The 20,990-nt window shown below is 39.0% G+C and overlaps 1 protein-coding gene across 1 annotated transcript; it reads left to right on the forward strand.

The window, feature by feature from the left end:
• The first annotated feature begins 1,199 nt into the window (after positions 1-1,199).
• Positions 1,200-10,658, forward strand: LOC130559898 (syndecan-1-like). The gene is made up of 5 exons (XM_057343234.1): positions 1,200-1,386; positions 5,254-5,329; positions 5,454-5,902; positions 6,058-6,184; positions 9,462-10,658. Exons 1-5 carry the CDS (start codon positions 1,321-1,323, stop codon positions 9,620-9,622), a joined length of 879 nt encoding a protein of 292 aa, XP_057199217.1. The 5' UTR covers positions 1,200-1,320; the 3' UTR covers positions 9,623-10,658.
• Positions 10,659-20,990: the final 10,332 nt, after the last annotated feature.

Here is a 20,990-nt window from a genome sequence, read left to right on the forward strand (position 1 = left end):
CATAAGATTCCAGCAGTAATTCGGCATAGAGATTAAAGTCTCGAAGTCGATCAGTGTGAAGGCTCCGGAGAACAAAAGGTGAATGAATGCAGCACCCCGTCTCCCTTTTATACCCGGATATCCAGGGGCGGAGTCCGGCATGCAAATTTAATTTGCCAATTTCATTGGCCTTTTCTAAACTAGTCAGAAGTTGATAGGTTCTCAAGAGCGAACCCCATCTGTCGGCTCGACACAACGTCGAGAGACCGACAGAAAGGGAACCCTTAAGTCCCTTAAAAGTCCTCCTCGCTACTCCTAAAAATTTGGACCTTAAGAGCTCTTTTAAGGGTTAAGATGCTTTATTTCTTTTTTCTTTACTAGGATCTTTTCTGTAATTTTAAGGGGAAATGCTCACATTTCTAAGAATTTTCTTAGAATTTTGTCACTAGGAACAACTGTTTGCGCTAAGATTTTTCATGAATACAGGCCCAGGTTTGTGTAAATTGGCATGGTAAATGTTATACAACAACTTAAAGGGATATTTCACCCACAAAAAATAAGATGTCTGGAAGATTGTCAAATACCATCCCCCATTGACTTCAGCAAAACAAAGAAATGTATACAGGTTTGGAACAATCTAAGGGTGAGTAAATGATGATTTTTTAATTTTTGGGTGAAGTATCCCTTTAAACTGGGGGTACACTGTGTGATTTTGGCTTCCGAGACAAATTTTGAGTATCCTAATAGATTCCTATGATCCTAGGCTAAAATCTGTGGTTATTTATGTCTACAGATGATTAATGACTGCTTCGATCAGAATTAACGAATTGAAAATCAATATTGAAATCTCATTCCAAAATGACATTCTGGATTGGCATCTAAAGAAATTTAACACTGATAAATTTTCAGCTTCACAATCTGGTTGAATGTCCATACATTTAAATAATTTACAGCCCAGGTTTAAAAATTGTGGACGATTTTTATAAGTATATGAAAATATTTTGCATGAATTATTTTTTATACTAGTTTGCCTCCATAGTTACATTGCATATATACATTGCATATTGCACATAAACGTGCTTACGTGTTGACTCAAGTGAATCATTTTAATCGACTCGTCAAAAGAATCAGTTTGGTAAAATGATTTGGACAGTAATTCCGGATGTAACCAAATATGGTCTGTAGGTGGTCAAAGTGAACTCACCTTACTTCTAAGGATGGAAGGTGTGGTTTCCTTTGTATTAAAACCTGACGTTTGTGCTGTTTGGAAAGCTGTGTAAAACACGTTTGTAGTAGAAGCCTTTTTTTTCATCTTAAACAACATATTTAAAGTAATTTAAAATGAAGATTTTCTGGATTAGTTCACTGCTCCTGAGTCTGTTCGTGTGGATACCTGTTACGTTTTCGGTAAGTTTTATTTTAAGGCAACAGAAAATCTTTACAACTACACCCACTCTGTCAGTTTGTCTGTTAAAACTAATTAACTTTCTACCTAGTAACACGTGGTAAACTGTTTCGCGTAAACTGTCTCTCTTAATCGATACACCAGCACGTGTGGATCTAAAGTGAAAGTAATGATATATGGATCAACTGGGGATCATGTTAACTTGGGACGCGCGCTTGTACGCGCATAACTTTACCAGATTTCCTAGCAGAGGTTAGACGGCGACAGATTTCCCAAGCAGTATTGAACAAAAAAAACATAAATGTAATCGCTATTATCATTATATTGCTTTGATCCTTTGGTTTATGTTCCTGTTTGTTAAAAGCAGTTTAAAGGAAGTTTACTATTTAGGTCGTATTCTTTCCTGGTCTGGAGGACTGCACAAACCACGCCTACATGTCCTTTAATGGAAAGTGTTTATCAGTCCATTTACGAAAAATGTAAGGTTTTTTATACGTCTATTATACTGCAGTGCATAGTTTGTACAAACGTATACAACTCACAACAATTGAAACAAGAAAAAAAAAGACAGAAGAACATAAAAACATAGACTGGGGTGGGGAATATAAACGGGAAAAGAATAGCAATTTATGTCAGGGGTGCAGTTACAAAATTAAGTAAGTATACATAAATTAAAATAACATAGCGCTTCAATCATGCTTCATAAGTATTTTTGCATTTTTATATTTTAATATGGCTTAAAGTAATTGTCAAACTGTTTAATTTCTTTTTTAATTGTTTAAAATTGGGCTTAGCTTTAGTCAATTTCTTCACATATATATGAAAGTTACCAATTAAAATAAAAAGCTGTACCAGAAAAGAGATTGCTCTTTTGGAATATTATCTTGTATAAAAATAAAAATGACTTCATAAAGTTCAAATGAATTAAAGTTGAAAATGATCTAAAACAGAAATTAGAGACGTCAATCCAAAACATTTTTGAATAGCCTACATACAATCAAAGAAAAATATGATTCTTTAGTTACACCACAAAAGTCGCAAGTGTTATCCATATCTTATTTAAAATGTATGAATAATGCTGTAACGGTAAATTCTGTGTAATATATTGAAGGAATACTCTCGAACTTTATTATTTATAAAAAACGTATTCCTTATTGCCCATTCTTTTTTCCACTTTATATTATCATATTTTGGATGACCAATACACTGTTGAAGATGGGATAATATTTCTCCTTAAAGGGTTAAAAAAATGAATATTAATATTCTGTCATAAATTACTCACCCTCAAGTTGTTGGACAACTATATGACCTCAGTTTATCTTTAGAACGCAAAACAAGATAGTTTTGTTGAGGTCTGGGGGCTTTCTGAGTCCCCTATAGACTGCAACACAACCAACCTTCAAAGCACAGAAAGTGAGTAAAGACATTGTTGAAATAGTCCATGTCACTCCACTGGTTCAGCTTTAATTATATAAAGTGATGAGGATACTTTTTGTGCACAAACAAATAAGTAAAGACTCATAAGTAAATGTAAGTATTTTCTTTTCAGCACTAGCGTATGACAGGCAAATATGCATCTGCAGTGTACTGGCATGTGTCTTTTGACAAGATTTTCAGATATTAGCGAACTAAAGCAAACATGGATTGAAACATAATTTACCTTTATATGCTGAAATAATAGTACTTTACTGCAGCAGAACAGAACTGTAACAAACTAAGCATTTCTAAAAACTAAATTATTAGAATCTTTGCCAATTACATTAGAATATTTTAAATATAAATGAATAACATTTTAGTACTCATCTGTGATATATTGATTGTATGAAGAATACATTGTCTTCAGTAAACACTCTTAATACATAACTCCAGGTCCCATATGTATAATGCATCTTAGAGTAAAAATTTACTCTTTAAGTGTGTCAAAATTCTAAGAATGATTTAATTTTACTCTTATCGCTAGACTTACGAATAAATGTGATTTATTAAGGTTTCTAATTGTTAAGACTAGGTCTCAGCTCCTAAATGATTTAGGAGTGATGAGTTATCGAGTATTCAGATAAGAAGTGCTTTTCTTTATTAAAAAACATAAATATACAAGATCAAATAAGACAGGTCTCTTGAAATGAATTTGTTTCCTTTTTAGAAAAATTAACATTTTTATTGTTGAAATTGCATACATTACTATCTGTGAAAGCTAAACCCATTTAGTGCATTTCATTTCCAAATTACATTCAAAATGCAATATAATACAAATATATCAATTACAAAACAAAGAACTGTTTCAAATTACTTTATAAAAGGTACATAACTAACTTCAGCAAACTTCATAACATTTGGGTAATGTCCATGTTAAAACACAACAAAAGAGATTTACTCAGGTTGTTCTTAATACTACAATAGAATGCATATTGGAGCAACGTATCTACGTGAGAGACATCAACCAATAGGCAGAATACAGACAAAATAATGCAGCAGTTTACAGTCAAGCATTTTTCTGTTACAAAAAGAACATTCCATTGGCATAATCATTCTTCACAATGGGAAGTGTGGATGGGCCTGTTATTGCCGAAATTAAACTAAACGCATCGCAAAATCACAAAGCTGTTGTATTACGTTTAATTGTTTACTTTTATCAAAAGCATATAGCCCTACAAGGTAAAAATGAAAATAAATGAAAATAAAAAGCTCTGAATGTGCTGTACTTGAAGAAAATTGAAAGCTTTGTTTCATGTGTTGTTTACTTGTACAAAACCCACGTTACGTTGTTAATGCAACCTGTCTCTCATAACTTAAGTTGTTGCGCTTGTCATTACATCACATGGCAAATCTCTGGCCCACTCCAGTACAGTAGGTGGCGGATATGCTCCTCAAACGTAAGTTGTCAGCCACCCGCCATTGAAAAGGAACAGAAGAAGAATTACGTCACATGATCACGTCAATAGGGCATACCACGGCCGATCGCAATCATACTACACCCATTCAGGCAAAACAGTACATACCCAATTAACCCTCGTTAAGTAGGTACTTACTGAAATTGAGTACCTACTCATTGAGTATGCCATTTCGGATTCAGCCTGTGTCTCGTATTTAAAAAACAAAACAGTCTTTTCTATAAGCGAACAGACTCCTAACAAATACATCGTGTTTTCTATAGTTAGATTAGTTGGAAATTAGTTTCCAGTGAAAATAAAATAAATCCATTGCTCTCTTGTCTCCTCTGAGGCTGGGACTTCTAAATAGTGTTCAGTGCTGGTCTGTGCAGCAAATGATAGAACAGTTAGCATGCTTTGCTCTAACTTTTGCCATGGTGTTGGAACTGATATATGTATGTTGCTTGCGAAAACTAAAATGCCGGCAGCGCCATGGGTGGAAATGTTCAGATTAAGGGGCGTTAATGTTATAATAATAATTATTTGTTACATTTATATAGTGCTTTTCTGGGCACTCAAAGCGCTTTACATGGAAGGGGGGAATCTCCTCAACCACCACCAATGTGCAGCATCCACCTGGATGATGCGACGGAAGCCATATTGCGCCAGAACGCCCACCACACACCAGCTTATTGGTGGAGACGAGACAGAGTTGCGAAGCCAATTAGTACATATGGAGGAAGATTAGGATGCCATCTGATCCAATCTGATCAGCTCGTTTTTTCACATGCTTGCAGAGAAAGGCTCACCAAAACAGTTGACAAAAAAGTTACTTTGTTATTTTTCACCTTTTTTGGTTGGCAGATGCACCGGAGACCCGATTATAGCACTTAAACATAGAAAAAGTCAGATTTTCATGAAATCTCCCTTTTGAATTGAAATTTCCTTTTTATTGTTTATTTTAGAAATATGGTTAAGGGTTACTCTTTCTCTTTACAGTCTTCTTCAGAAGGTCCTGAGGATCAGGACACATCAGGAGATGACGAATCCTCAGGATCAGGATTGGCAGAATATGGTATTTTTTTTATCAAAAATCAATTGTTTTCATTGTCTTCCTTAATACTGTTTACATACTGTAGCCACTGTTATCCCATTTACACCTTTAATTTAATTTACCTTATGTAAATCCAAAACCACAGAACCTGCCTGGGTTACAGATGCCCCTGTGATGCCCACAGAACAAACTACCAGAATACCAGTCACAATAGCCTCATATTCACTCTATACATCAGTTTCTGAAAGCATACAGAGGGAAGCCACAGCTGTTAGTCTTATGGACCCAGAAGAGACAACCACTGTTTACAAGAAAGGGTTTGCTTCTACTGTAGTAGAGGACTACACTAAAAACATAAGTGTTAAAGAAGACAACAGACCTACAACAGACCTAAAACTCAATGATGTAAATACAAGTGTTCCTCGTATGAAGACCATGCCTGTGCAGACAACAGGAACAACAGATGTGAAAAATCTTACAACTGAAGCTGCTGCAAAAACCACCACTATTCTTACGACTACAGAAGACAAAAATGTAATTCTTGAAAATACTATTATTTCAGAAGACAGGGCTAATGTTGGGAATTCAGATACGGTGAGTAAAACTGGTTTAATCATTAATTAAACCACTTGCACAAAATTAGTTTAATTTTGATCATCTCCCCTAAGATACAGACTACAAATACAAAATTCAGACAAATTTCAGATAAATCAGTTATCTCACAAAAAAACTACATTCTCTCTTTTCAGGATTCTGACTTTCACTTTGTCAATGAAATGAAACCCAGAAAAGTCGAGCCTGTTCATGATCCTGAAACAGCAGCAGGTCACTCATCAGGAAATAACACCCTACTGGAGAGGAAGGAAGTTCTTGCAGGTGTGTAGTAATGTAGTGCACGGGCACTTTTTCCCATTAAGTAATGGGTTTGTCTTAGTGTTGCTTATGTACAGTATCTCACAGAAGTGAGTACACTCCTCACATTTTAGTAAATATTTTATTATATCTTTTCATGTGACAACACTGAAGAAATGACACTTTGCTACAATGTAAAGTAGTGAGTGCACAGCTTGTATAACAGTGTAAATTTGCTGTCCCCTCAAAATAACTCAACACACAGCCATTAATGTCTAAAGTGCTGGCAACAAAAGTGAGTACACCCCTAAGTGAAAATGTCCAAATTGGGCCCAAAGTGTCAATATTTTGTGTGGCCACCATTATTTGCCTTAACCCTCTTGGGCATGGAGTTCACCAGAGCTTCACAGGTTGCCACTGGAGTCCTCTTCGACATCACGGAGCTGGTGGATGTTAGAGACCTTGCGCTCCTCCACCTTCCGTTTGAGGATGCTCCACAGATGCTCAATAGGGTTAAGGTCTTCACCTTTACCCTTAGCTTCTTTAGCAAGGCAGTGGTCATCTTGGAGGTGTGTTTGGGGTCGTTATCATGTTGGAATACTGCCCTGCGGCACAGTCTCCGAAGGGAGGGGTTCATGCTCTGCTTCAGTATGTCACAGTACATGTTGGCATTCATGGTTCCCTCAATGAACCTTAGCTCCCCAGTGCCGGCAGCACTCATGCAGCCCCAGACCATGACACTCCCACCACCATACTTGACTGTAGGCAAGACACACTTGTCTTTGTACTCCTCACCTGGTTGCAGCCACACACGTTTGTCACTATCTGGACCAAATAAGTTTATCTTGGTCTCATCAGACCACAGGACATGGTTCCAGTAATCCATGTCTTTAGTCTGCTTGTCTTCAGCAAACTGTTTGCGGGCTTTCCTGTGCATCATCTTTAGAAGAGGCTTCATTCTGGGACGACAGCCATGCAGACCAATTTGATGCAGTGTGCGGCGTATGGTCTGAGCACTGACAGGCTGACCCCCCACCCCTTCAACCTCTGCAGCAATGCTGGTAGCACTCATACATCTATTTCCCAAAGACAACTTCTGGATATGACGCTGAGCACGTGCACTCAATTTCTTTGGTCGACCATGGCAAGGCCTGTTCTGAGTGGAACCTGTCCTGTTAAACCGCTGTATGGTCTTGGTCACCGTGCTGCAGCTCAGTTTCAGGGTCTTGGCAATCTTCTTATAGCTTAGGCCAGGGGTCTTCAACTACCTTTCTTTGAGGGCCAGATTCCAAGAGTCTAAATAAGATGCGGGCCAGTTTTTTTACCATATCCTCATTATTTAATGCGTTTTCTTCCTTTTATACAATTTTTTTGCTGTTGATTATAGGTCATATATTAGAACATGCACACAAATATGGCATTCAGTATTTGTGCCTTTTCATGATATTAAATTAAAAGAGATATTGTCTTTTTAATCGTATTTTATATTCCTTAATGCATTACTTTACCCAAAAAATTGCTGCTAATTTTCTCACCCACAGTCCCCCAGTATATCCAAGTGGGTGGCATTGTTTTTTCAAGATGTTATTTATGAAGATATTTGGTTGAATTAATGAAAGTTAAATCAATAAAAGTCTTATAAAGCAAATCAATTGGTCCGTGCAAAAAACTGAACGCTATTATCACATCTTCAGGTTAATTCCAATCGCATTCATGTGCCCCCCACACACTGAGAAGGGCAGATCCTATGCAGTGCGAGTTCTGGAGGGAGATGAACAGCTGTTTTTCGTAAATATAGCCGTTTAAATCATACATAATGAATGCAGTAATAAAAATATCTGAGACAACCGTTCACGTGGTGTACCCTTCCTGCAGTTAGCCTACTTTCAAGGGCGCAAACCAACTGCCTGTGGATTGACGATTATAACGTTGTAAATAACATTAAGTTTCTTCGACAGACCGATCAAATCGCTTTGTAAGACATTAATCGTTATAAGCCGCGGGAATTACTTTCGTATTGAATGTAGCAGCGTTTTGGACTTTTAATGATGTGGCGTCTCAGGACGTTCTTAAAGTCTCTCCTTGTATTTGAAATGTTAAGGTGGGCCAGGTAAAGATGATTGACGGGCCGTATTTGGCCCGTGGGCCGCCAGTTGACTAGTCCTGGCCTAGGCCATCTTTATGTAGAGCAACAATTCTTTTTTCAGATCCTCAGAGAGTTCTTTGCCATGAGGTGCCATGTTGAACTTCCAGTGACCATTATGAGAAAGTGAGAGCGATAACACCAAATTTAACACACCTGCTCCCCATTCACACCTGAGACCTTGTAACACTAACGAATCACATGACACCGGGAGGGAAAATGGCTAATTTGGCCCAATTTGGACATTTTCACTTAGAGGTGTACTCACTTTTGTTGCCAGCGGTTTAGACATTAATGGCTGTGTGTTGAGTTATTTTGAGTGGACAGCATATTTACACTGTTATACAAGCTGTACACTCACTACTTTACATTGTAGCAAAGTGTCATTTCTTCAGTGTTGTCACATGAAAAGATATATTAAAATATTTACAAAAATGTGAGGGGTGTACTCACTTGTGTGAGATACTGTATGTTGGCTTAAAGCGATGGGGTCCACGTGTCAAGAGTTCTTACACATATATCCAACACAAACGTGATCACCGTGGCTCCTGGTGACATATTGAAGTCTTGCGAAGCAATCGTTTTTGCAATAAACTGAACGTCATTTTTTTTAAATTATGATGTCCTGATCGCACTTCCTTTGTCGCATAAATGACGTATGCACGATCTCAAAGGTTAACGGACACTAGTTTGTTTACATAGTAAGGGAGGACGCATGTGCAGATCTTGTGCCGATCTTAAGATACGTCATTTATGCGACAGGACGTGTGATCAGGACGTTTGGCGGAAGCTGTAGAATACCGCTTATAATTTTATAAATGACGTTCGATCGATTCGCTTCACAAGACATCAATACGTCACCAGGAGCTGCGGGATCACGCTTGTGTTGGGTTTATGTATTGAGTTTTAGAACTCTTTACCCGATGGACACCCATTTACATAATTATATTGTGTTTCTTTCCTCTATAGCTCTTTCCTCATTTAATGAAAATGATCTGCTTTAAGAATCCTAAGATTTCCATATTTTACAGCATGTTCCATAGAAAAGCTTTTGGTTGTCATGAGGGAAAGTAAATAATGTTCAATTTAGGGTGAACTCTTCCATTGAGTTAACATTTAGCTTTGTAAAAAAATAATCTCTTAACACTTTTTTTTCAGGTGTCGTAGCTGGTGGTGTTGTGGGTCTAATGTTTGCCATCATGCTGGTCACCCTAATGATTTATAGAATGAAGAAAAAAGATGAGGGTAGCTATGCATTAGAAGAGCACAGACATGTTGGCTATCTGAAACCTCAGAAACAGATGGAGTTCTTGGCCTAAAAGATCCAAGAGTCAAAAAATGAAAATTATTTGGTCAATTACTCATCCTCAGCTCAGTTCATTCCAGACCTTTATATATAGTTGTCGTCAAACGTTTACATACACCTTGCAGAATCTGAAAAATGTTGATAATTTAAAAAAATAGGAATTTAGGAAATGTTTGTATCCTTTATAACAGTGTATGAGTTACTTGATTGTCCTCAGTGTGAAAAGATGAATCTCAACATCATACAGTCACTGGTGAGCAGGAGTCAAATATGCATGAAAATGCTGAAAAAGCAGACTGTGCAGGACCTGGAGGAATTTTTTGGAGACCGGTGGACAGATTATTGGCTCAGGACACAAAAAAGTCTTCAAAAACCACAAACTGTCATTAATTGTCTATAGGTTTCACAGAAACTTTTGCCTTGATGTTTTGTGGGGTTTGATGTGCACGTTGATCGGATGTTCCGGTAGCTTGGTTGGTGGAGCCTCGCATTGGCAGTGTGTATACATTGAATACACTTTAAGTCACTATTTAAGTCAAATGCATACTTGTAAAAGCAGATTTAATTCATTTTATATAAACGCAGTGGTTTGGTGACTATGTATGAAGTTCACACCCTATAAACGAACAAGCATTTTGATTGGCCACTACAGTCGAGCCTCATTTCATGTCACGAAACACAAGATTGCCATTTTCTTTAAGACAGCTAGAGGGCACTTAACATAACTATACGCTGTCATATGCTGCTGGCACAAATTACCTATGGGGTAATTTTTTGGGGAGACAGGCAGAGTCAGATATTTTGATGAATGTTGGTAACCAAACAACACTGGACATGTAATGAATAAAACCAGGACACGTTTACTTCCACTGTATGGAAACAAAACAGACATTTCTCAAAATATATTCTATGTTTCACAGAGAAAAGAGTCATACACAGGTTTTGAACCAGATGAGGGTGTTTAAATGATGGCAAGACTTTGGGGTGAACTCTTCTTTTAACAAAGACTGTTCTTACTACCTTTTAATATTAAATACTAATTGGTAAAGCTTTTGATCTTCACTGAGTAGGTATTATTTTTAGGTGTTCCAGATGGGCTAATGGATACATATTTAGTTCTTTATTTGTTTTATTTTATAATATTGCCTTTCTTGGAGGTCTCCCAGTAAAGCTGAAATCTCTGATTTTAGGTTTGTTGACCATCTTGCCTGAATGTCTTTGTTATGGTGCCATTGCAACAAGAACACTTGTTGTTAGAGTGAACTCCTTCGTTTTAGCATACCCTTAGCATAAGAGAATTACCAAAACGGACTGGATTTTTTGTAATGTGACCAAATTGAGAATTATTTATGTTTAAATAAGATCTCTTTGATCCTTTCTGTGCATTTCTCTCAATACATCACTCTTAATGTTATTGGTATACAAAAATTTGTTTCTGTTAAATATTTCTTTCATTTCTGTCTTTGCTTTTAGTTGAATTTTTTGTTCAATGTGACCACAGCAAACTTCTAAAAAGTATTCGCTAGCATACCCTTAGCATAAGAGAATCAACAAAACAGAAAGGATTTTTTGTAATGTGACCAAATTGAGAATTATTTATGTTTAAATAAGATCTCTTTGATCCTTAATATGCATTTCTCTCAATACATCACCCTTAATGTTATTGGTATACAAAAAGTGTTTCTGTTAAATATTTCTTTCATTTCTGTCTTTGCTTTTACTTGAAATTTTTGTTCAATGTGACCACAGCAAACATATTCTAAAAAGAAATTTAAGCACAAGTTTCAAATTCAAGTGTTGGATTCCTGTAGAGAAAAAACCTCTTACTAAGGTAACAAAATCCTTTGTTGTTAGTCCACACTTCCAAGTTTTCATATATGTTTTTTTTTTATTATGTCAGGAAAAAGTTGGAACCTGTTAGAGAAAATGAAATTGTTCATTGATATTTTGTGTATATAATACATATAATGTTTTTAAATAAATAGAAAAACAACTGTCAGCATTATCACTATAAGATGTATTATACAGTATAATAAGTATTGTAGATCTTGCAATATTGGTTGGTATCAGCAATATGATACAACTCTCAAGTTTTAGTTTGTTTTTTGACTTGGGCCCGGTTTCACAGATGTGACTTATCTTAAAGGGGATGTGCAACGTTGTTTCATGCATTCTGACTTTTTTACATTGTTAAACATGCTGTCTTCTTATGCTTGACATGGTAAACGTGAACTGTAAAAAAAAAGTTGACAAAACTTAAAATAATAAGGCAACCGATCACAAGCAAATTTATGAGTGTTCTCAACAAATGCCACACGACTCAAAATATTTTGTTAATAAAACAAGTTGTCAAAACATAAATATTCATGTTTACCTAACAAATAACAGAACAAAAAAAAATTTGTTGGCTGAACATAAATAGAGAATATAGATTGATAATTTAAAAATAAACGGGGAGAGCACTCGAGCCGACAGCACTTACGGGAGAGCAAAACCACCTTGGGCGATCCAGACCAGTATGGCCCACGAGAACCACAGGAGTCCGCGGGGACAGGACTCGACCCGACGGTACTCACAGAAGAAGCGGCAATAGACCCAGTCGGGGAGATTCTGACCCACGAAGGGAGCACGCACAGCGGGGAGAGGACTCGACCCGGTGGCAGACTCTTGACGAGAGAGGAGACCACAGGTGGAGAGATGCCGGGGTGAAGTGAGCAGGGAAATCTGTGACGCCACCAAGAACTGAGGGGCAAAAACAAAACTAGAAAGTAAAGGAACTAGGCACTGGAGATGAGAACGAGTGGGGTAAAGTTAAAGAGCTGCTAAGGGGAACTAAATAAGAACTAATGGGCAAAACAAGAAGGCTATAAAGCTAGACTGTGACAAAGACTAAGGCTAAGATCGGTCAGGGACGACTGCAACAAACAAACACAACGATCCGACACAGGACAGTAGAACAGAACGGAATATAAAGGGAAGGAAATCAAAACCCAAACTAGAAACAGGACGGTAGAGAGAGAACACAACAAGTAGAGCAGGTGAAAGTTGTAAAGTAAACGAGAGACAGGAGTGGAGAGAGAAGAGACACTGATTAGAACAGGTGAGAAGACTGAAACAATAACGACAAGATAACATCGAGGGGGCGGGGTCACACCACATTAACAAGAAAACGCATGGCAGGCTGTAACCACACCATGTGCTCAAAGAAACTAAACACAAGAGAAGAAACAAAGCCACAAGAAACGAAAACATCAACACAAGAGAGGAAACAATGTCACACTAAACAGGAAGCCTTACAGTACCCCCCTCCAAGAGCGCCACCAGGCGTTCTGAAGGGAGAGAGGCACCCACCCAGACACAGACAAGAACCCAAAGAACCAAAAAACAAGACCAAGAAGGGGGGGACAAGACAAGAGTGCTAGGGGTGAACACAGAACCAAAGGACATGGGGAGAATGAAGGGCCACCAGGGCATAACAGGGAAGGCGGGGAGGGGGAAACAAAGGGCGCTGGGGCAAGCCTGGGGGACCAGGACTGGGGTTGGGAGGAGGGCGAGGTAGAAGAAAGAAAGGAGGGAGGGGGTTGAGGCCAGGGTGAAGACAAAGGGTGGGTAAAGTCAGTTTAAATCTAGACTAAAGACGCATCTTTTTAATCTTGCATACACTACTCTTCCATAATATAAATCTTCAGAGGGTTTAGGCTGCATTAGTTAGATCAACCGGAACCAAAAACACAACTGATGTACTTGTTGCATCAAAGAGTACAGAACAGTACTCTACTCTCAGCCAGTCTTGTCTCATTGTTCCAAGGTTACCACAGCGAGCAGGATGCATTTCATGGCCTGACCTGATGGTAGAGCGGAGAATGGGAAGTGGGGACCTGACAAGAGCTGAGATGATAGAGCTGGATAAAGAAGGACGCGGTCTCTTGACATGTCTTCACCACAAAACTTCAAATGCTATTAGATTATTAATGATAATCTTAAACTATAATTTATTTTATTATTAAGTTTATTTATTTTATTTAGCCTTGTTGTGCAAGTTCTCTGGAGCTTGTGCAGAGGCAGCAGCTTTTGCCAGAGGGGAACTGGAATCCCCTGGTTGGGCCTGGGTTCTCCTGAGGTTTTTTTTCTCGATTAGAGTTTTGGGTTCCTCGCCACCGTTTGCATACTGTTTTTGCACTATCTGCCTGACCGGGGGGGCTGCTTTAGAATTTTAAAGTTTTACTTAATTAATATTGCATATAGGAATTTATTATCTGCTATATTTGACCTGTGCTTCTCTCTCCTTTATCCTAAATGTGTGCTCTCACTGAGCGTGTGTGTGTGTGCGTACTTGTCTGTGTACGTACGTGTGTGTGTGTGTGTTGTGTGTGTGTGCGTGCGCATCCGTGTGTGTGTGTGTCTCTGTGTCTGTGTGTGTTGGTGCGTGTGCGTGTTGTGTGTGTGGAGTGTTTTGTGTGTGGGTGTGTCTGTCTTCTGTGTTTCAACCTTTTCTTGTTTTTGCAGGTACAACTTTGATTGTTTTGCTTGTAGTCAATGTGTCTCATGTGCAGCTGCTTTGTAACAATGAAAATTGTAAAAGCGCTATATAAATAAAGTTGAGTTGAGTTGAGTTGAGTTAAATGGGGCTAGGCCGGGACTGGGTGGCCAGGGCTGGGATGACGGGTAGGATGGGTAGGACGGGAAACCAACCTGTGGTGAGGTAAAAGGAGCAAGGCCGGACTGGGTAAAGGACAAGGGAGTAGGAGAGGCCACAGCTGACTCTGGCATGGGCACAGGAGAGGCCACAGCTGACTCTGGCATGGGCACGGGAGAGGCCGCAGCTGACACTGGCATGGGCACGGAAGAGGCCGCAGCTGACTCTGGCATAGGCACGGGAGAGGCCGCAGCTGACTCTGGCATGGGCACGGGAGAGGCTGCAGCTGACTCCGTGGCCGGCTCGGGAAAAACGGCCGCTGACTTAGGGCCTCCTGGCCCTAGAGGCGCAGCCGTGGATCCAGGTTTGCGGGAAACTGCAACTGACTTGGACATGGGAGCAAGGGAAGCTGTGACTGACATGGATACGAGGACTGGGAAAGCTGCAGCAGACTCGGTGGCTGGCTCGGCGAAAACGGTCGCTGACTGAGGGCCTCCTGGCCCTGGGGACATGGTCGCTGGTTCGAAAGCCAACTCAGGGAGTGCTGCAGCAGAGTCTGTGGCCGGCTCGTGAAAAGCAGCCTCTGACTGAGGGCCTCCTGGCCTTGGGGACATGGCCGCTGGTTCGGAAGCCAACTCAGGGAGTGCTGCAGCAGACTCTGTGGCCGGCTCTGGGAAAGCGGCTGCTGACTGATGGCCTCCTGGCCCTGGAAAAGCAGTTGTGGAAGCCGGTTTGGGGGAGGCTGCAGCTGACTCGGACATGGGAGCAGGGAAAACTGTGGCTGACTTGAAAACAAGGACTTGGGAAGCTGCAGCAGACTCTGTGGCCAGCTTGAGGAAAGCGGCCGTTGACTGAGGACCTCCTGGTCCTAGGGACACAGCCACAGAAGCCGGCTTGGGGGAGGCTGCAGCTGACTTGGACATGGGAGCAAGGAAAACTGTGGCTGACTTGAAAACGAGGACTGGGGAAGCTGCAGCAGATACTGACATGGGAACTGGGTAAACAGTAGCAGGAAACAAAGACACACTAAACAGAACCCTGACATAATCAATTAAGATGACGTGAATTTCTTGATGCAACGTGAACATGACTTTGTTATGAGATAATACATTACCCATAATCCTGAACACTCCAGGCATGCGCATTAAGACGTAATTGACATCACCTAACGCACCTCCGCAATCGCGTCATAATCATTATGCAGGTTAGCCAACTTTTTGTGCGGAACGACTTTGAGTAATTAATGACAAAATTTGTATTCTTGGGTGGAGTATAGCTTTAACACAAAACCAAAGCTGGCACTGATGTATGTATAATTTCAATATAATGTCATTGTTATTGTGTTTAAAAAGCATGAAAAGAGCATTAAATCCTTAAACTGTGCATTAAAACTTCATAACTACACCCTACCTCTATTGTAAATAAAGTGCCACCAACCCTGATAGCATACATAGGCCTACATCTGGCAGACATTTATACATAGGCCTACATCTGGCAGACATTTATACAAAACCAGATATCTATTTGATGTCTGCATTTACATCTGCAAGACGCCTCTTAAACGTCTGCTGTCAGATGTCATATTGACATCCAGAAGATGTAAGATGTTTATGATTTAGAATGCATGTAAAACTGCTCTTTGATGTTCAGCAGATGTTTTACTCAACAGATGTTTCCTGATCTCCATATCTTTAGCAGATATTTTACAGATACCTGTGCTATCTGGGTACATCATGGACCATATATATGCTTTTTTTTACATGTAATAAGATTTTTTAATTTTACAAACACTATATATTATATAGGTTTGTAAACTATAACTATATAAGGTTAAAATTGTATGTATTTGAGAAGCAGAGAAAAGTGTCTTAGTTTCCAGGTTTCCGCTAGGTCTTAAAAAGTCTAAAAAGTCTTCAATTCCAAAATTACAGTTTTTTTAATTGCTAACAATGTTTACCAATGCTTAAAGTACTTTTTCTGAACTATTAACACAGTAACACACCTACATCACACAGCCAAATTGTAATTCTGCTCCAAACCACATTTTGTTAAATAAATACAAATACCTTTTTTAACATATGCTAACTCTAACAAAACACAGTAAACCCTTTTCAAAATCGATTCATTCGGTTAAAACATTAGCACTAGTTTTCTACCCAACAGGAACATATAGTCAATCAGTGGCGGTCCTTCCTACAGGCGACATAGGCGCTTGCCTAGGGCGCCATTTAGTGAGGGGCGCCAAATATGCGGCGAGAAAAAATATATATAATTAAAATTATAACGTTTATTTATCTTTTTCAACAGTTTTTGTCATCCCTCTATCTACAACAATACTTTGACATTAAAAATAAATTAAACTTAAGTAAAAGAAATGACAATTCTGACGTGACCTTTAGCTGTCAATTAGCGGTCACAACATGCTAGCACATACACTGATGCGCAGTCGGACGTTTGGATGTTCAGGTGAGTGCAAGCTGCTCATCTTGATTGCACCACTGATTCCACACTTAGTGTGTCTCAGGCGTGTGACTGATGAATGTAAAGAATTTTAGCAATAACTTAACTGTCTTGTTTTATTCATTTAAGTTGGCTCAAGGATGTTCTCTAAAAAAAACAGCAGGTTATGCTTTATGCTGCAGTCACACAATAGCATTACATTGACATTATATGCTTCATGTGCTCTCTAGATGCAGCAAACACTGGCAATTCACCTTCAGCTGATCCTGCTGACTGGCCTGTTCATGTACCCGACCTAATGAGGACAGAGTTGGTTCGCAGAGGGCCGTATCATGTACCACCTGATTTCATTTTTCCTCGGAGAGATGATTGAAGAAGTTGCCACCACCAGTACTTCAGCAGGACCGTAGTCAATGGTGAAAGGATCAAAAGAAGCTGGGTAACATACTCAAAAAAGAACAACAGTCTTTTTTGTTTTTGTTGTAAACTTTTCTCTGCAAAACAAATGCATTTAACACACGGAGGACTGACTGATTGGAAAAATGCAAGTGCTGCTTTGACCAGCCATGAAAATAGTCCAGAACACCATAAGAATTTGGCATCATGGAAAGAATTGGTAGTTCGATTAAAACAAGGTACAACCATAGACAAAAAAGAGCAGGCCCTCGTTGAGGCAGAGCATAATATTGTTTGTATTATCATTGTTTAAATAAATGTGCAATTCTTTGGACATGAGTTCTTTCCTCGTGGGGAAAGGGCGCCATCAGTCAAGCTCGCCTAGGGCACCAAATGGTCTAGGACCGCCCCTGTAGTCAATCATAGCGCATTGACTGTCAAAATGCTAACAATTAATGGCATTACAAAAACTGCATTACTATTTCAGTTCGACCCGTAATATAAGTATTTTTTTTAATAATTCAGTAGGCTGTAAACTTTTTCTTAGTGTGCTGTAAAATAGTCTTGTCTTTTTCTTTTCTGTACAATTCCTCTGTGTGGATTCATTTTAGATTGGGGTGAGTTGGGCACAATGTAACACTTTACGGTTTTAGCTCAATCACTCAAATTCTTTTGAGCTTTATTAATCATATTTTTACACAAACAACATACACATCTCTGCTACCAATGAAAACTTAAAGTTTGTTTCTAGAACCCACTGTTACCATACAAGTACAACAAAAGTGACAGAGGTGTAAACGTTACAACTAACCCCGTGGGTGGGGTTTATTCAATTATGGATCAATACATATGAATAGATATGAGAAAATGTTGCAAAATTCGCTAGTTGCACAAGATGGCGCCTGTGAGCTTATGGGATGCCGGTGTCGGCAGACTAGTTTCCAGTCGTATAACGCTATATTGGTAAAGGAGGATTTTGGACGGCAAATATGGGTGTTTTTTTAGGTAAAAAATAAGTAATATATCAGCGATATGACAGATCCTCTTTACATTGCTGAGCACTTCGTTAAGCCAAAACAACAATGTTATATGACCGGAAATAAGTCTGCAGACTATGCTGTCGTAAAAGCTCACCGGCGCCTTCTTGTGTAACTAGCCCATTATAACAAAAGAAATCATAATCTTCAATTACTCTCACTGATATTGTAATTTCAGTTATGACATGTTTCAATATGGTGCTATGTTTTAGATTTAGACTTACACACCCAACTGAGAAATCAAAGAAAAAAAAGCTATGATGAAACTTTGGAACAACAGCCAATATATATATATATATATATATATATATATATATATATATATAACTCACCTAAAGGATTATTAGGAACACCTGTTCAATTTCTCATTAATGCAATTATCTAATCAACCAATCACATGGCAGTTGCTTCAATGCATTTAGGGGTGTGGTCCTGGTCAAGACAATCTCCTGAACTCCAAACTGAATGTCAGAATGGGAAAGAAAGGTGATTTAAGCAATTTTGAGCGTGGCATGGTTGTTGGTGCCAGACGGGCCGGTCTGAGTATTTCACAATCTGCTCAGTTACTGGGATTTTCACGCACAACCATTTCTAGGGTTTACAAAGAATGGTGTGAAAAGGGAAAAACATCCAGTATGCGGCAGTCCTGTGGGCGAAAATGCCTTGTTGATGCTAGAGGTCAGAGGAGAATGGGCCGACTGATTCAAGCTGATAGAAGAGCAACTTTGACTGAAATAACCACTCGTTACAACCGAGGTATGCAGCAAAGCATTTGTGAAGCCACAACACGCACAACCTTGAGGCAGATGGGCTACAACAGCAGAAGACCCCACCGGGTACCACTCATCTCCACTACAAATAGGAAAAAGAGGCTACAATTTGCACGAGCTCACCAAAATTGGACAGTTGAAGACTGGAAAAATGTTGCCTGGTCTGATGAGTCTCGATTTCTGTTGAGACATTCAAATGGTAGAGTCAGAATTTGGCGTAAACAGAATGAGAACATGGATCCATCATGCCTTGTTACCACTGTGCAGGCTGGTGGTGGTGGTGTAATGGTGTGGGGGATGTTTTCTTGGCACACTTTAGGCCCCTTAGTGCCAATTGGGCATCGTTTAAATGCCACGGCCTACCTGAGCATTGTTTCTGACCATGTCCATCCCTTTATGACCACCATGTACCCATCCTCTAATGGCTACTTCCAGCAGGATAATGCACCATGTCACAAAGCTCGAATCATTTCAAATTGGTTTCTTGAACATGACAATGAGTTCACTGTACTAGAATGGCCCCCACAGTCACCAGATCTCAACCCGATAGAACATCTTTGGGATGTGGTGGAACGGGAGCTTCGTGCCCTGGATGTGCATCCCACAAATCTCCATCAACTGCAAGATGCTATCCTATCAATATGGGCCAACATTTCTAAAGAATGCTTTCAGCACCTTGTTGAATCAATGCCACGTAGAATTAAGGCAGTTCTGAAGGCGAAAGGGGGTCAAACACCGTATTAGTATGGTGTTCCTAATAATCCTTTAGGTGAGTGTATATATATATTAGTGCTGTCAATCGATTAAAAAAATTAATCGATTAATCACACATTTTCTGTGATTAATCACGATTAATCACACATAACAATAATATTTTAAAATATACTTTTACATTTGAATAATTTCACATTTAATCTTCAAATTGATGTAGAAACAACATATTTCTTTAACAGCGTCATTTTATGAATGAAAGAAAACATTTTGATATTAGTACTGTAACTGATGTCTCTATTAAATTGATTATTTTAACATTAATTATAGCCATTCAACAATATAATTGAGAGCTATCATGAAATATACAGAAATTGAAGGAAGTTCTCAAACACTTTACAGTCTTTAATGCTAAATTATAAATTAAATGCAGAAGAATTCTCATTAAAGCTACAAAATCACATTGATTTCTTCTTTTATTTTGTTCTTTGATTAACATTAGTGACAGGAGTCACAGCAGCACGTTTAAGAACGTGGCCACTTTAAGAGCTGTCTCAGTACGCAGATCTGACCGTCACCGCACTCCCATTTTCACAACTCTTTGCATTCATTTAAGATTTTATTTTACACTTTGAAGTCTTGCTTAAGAAAATGCTAGACAAAATGGGCTTTCTGACATAATCTTGTATGGTTTTATCCATTCAAGCACGAAAGAGAACTTAACACAGATGCGCTGTCTGACAGAGATTCACCGACGCAGCCTTCAGCTCATGACTGTTTACTGTTTACAAGTACTGAAAGTACTTTTGCGTTACTTTTTCTCACCTAACTGTTGCTCATGCTTTTCCAGACATTGCTGTTCTTTAGTGTTTAACACTGTAATGCATTTAACAATCCTATATAGTTTATAACACCTTTAGTTTCTTTATAAAACACATTTCAAATATTTTCTGACCAGTAGTCCTCCACCTCATCAGTGCTCTGCCTACTGTTGACACTGCTAACTTCGGTGTCACTCTCAATATTTATTGTGTTTTGACAGCGCGGCTAGTTGCACAAGATGGCGCCAGTGAGCTTTTGGGACGGAAGAGTCGGCAGAGTTTCCAGTCGTATATCACTATGTGGGAAAAGGAGGATTTTTGGCCGGCAAATATAGGTGTTTTTTTTAGATTTAAAAAAGTAATATATAAGGGATATGACAGATCCTCTTGGGATCCATTTGGTGAGGAGACTAACTGATGACAGTTGTTTCCTCTCTTTTTCCCATGCTCCGCCCACTCCCCAACAGTGTTGTGCAAGTTACTTCCAAATGGTAATACATTACAGATTACTTGTTACTGTTATTTAAAACTAATAGCCACCTCACGGTAG

Source organism: Triplophysa rosa, linkage group LG10 (genome assembly GCF_024868665.1).
Source record: "Triplophysa rosa linkage group LG10, Trosa_1v2, whole genome shotgun sequence".
Taxonomy (NCBI): domain Eukaryota; kingdom Metazoa; phylum Chordata; class Actinopteri; order Cypriniformes; family Nemacheilidae; genus Triplophysa; species Triplophysa rosa.

Excerpts from the sequence above, each read along its gene's own strand:
- LOC130559898 (XM_057343234.1), top strand. The coding sequence starts at position 1,321 with ATGAAGATTTTCTGGATTAGTTCACTGCTCCTGAGTCTGTTCGTGTGG. Across the intron at positions 1,387-5,253 it reads GGATACCTGTTACGTTTTCG|TCTTCTTCAGAAGGTCCTGA; the intron begins GTAAGTTTTATT and ends TTCTCTTTACAG. Across the intron at positions 5,903-6,057 it reads ATGTTGGGAATTCAGATACG|GATTCTGACTTTCACTTTGT; the intron begins GTGAGTAAAACT and ends CTCTCTTTTCAG.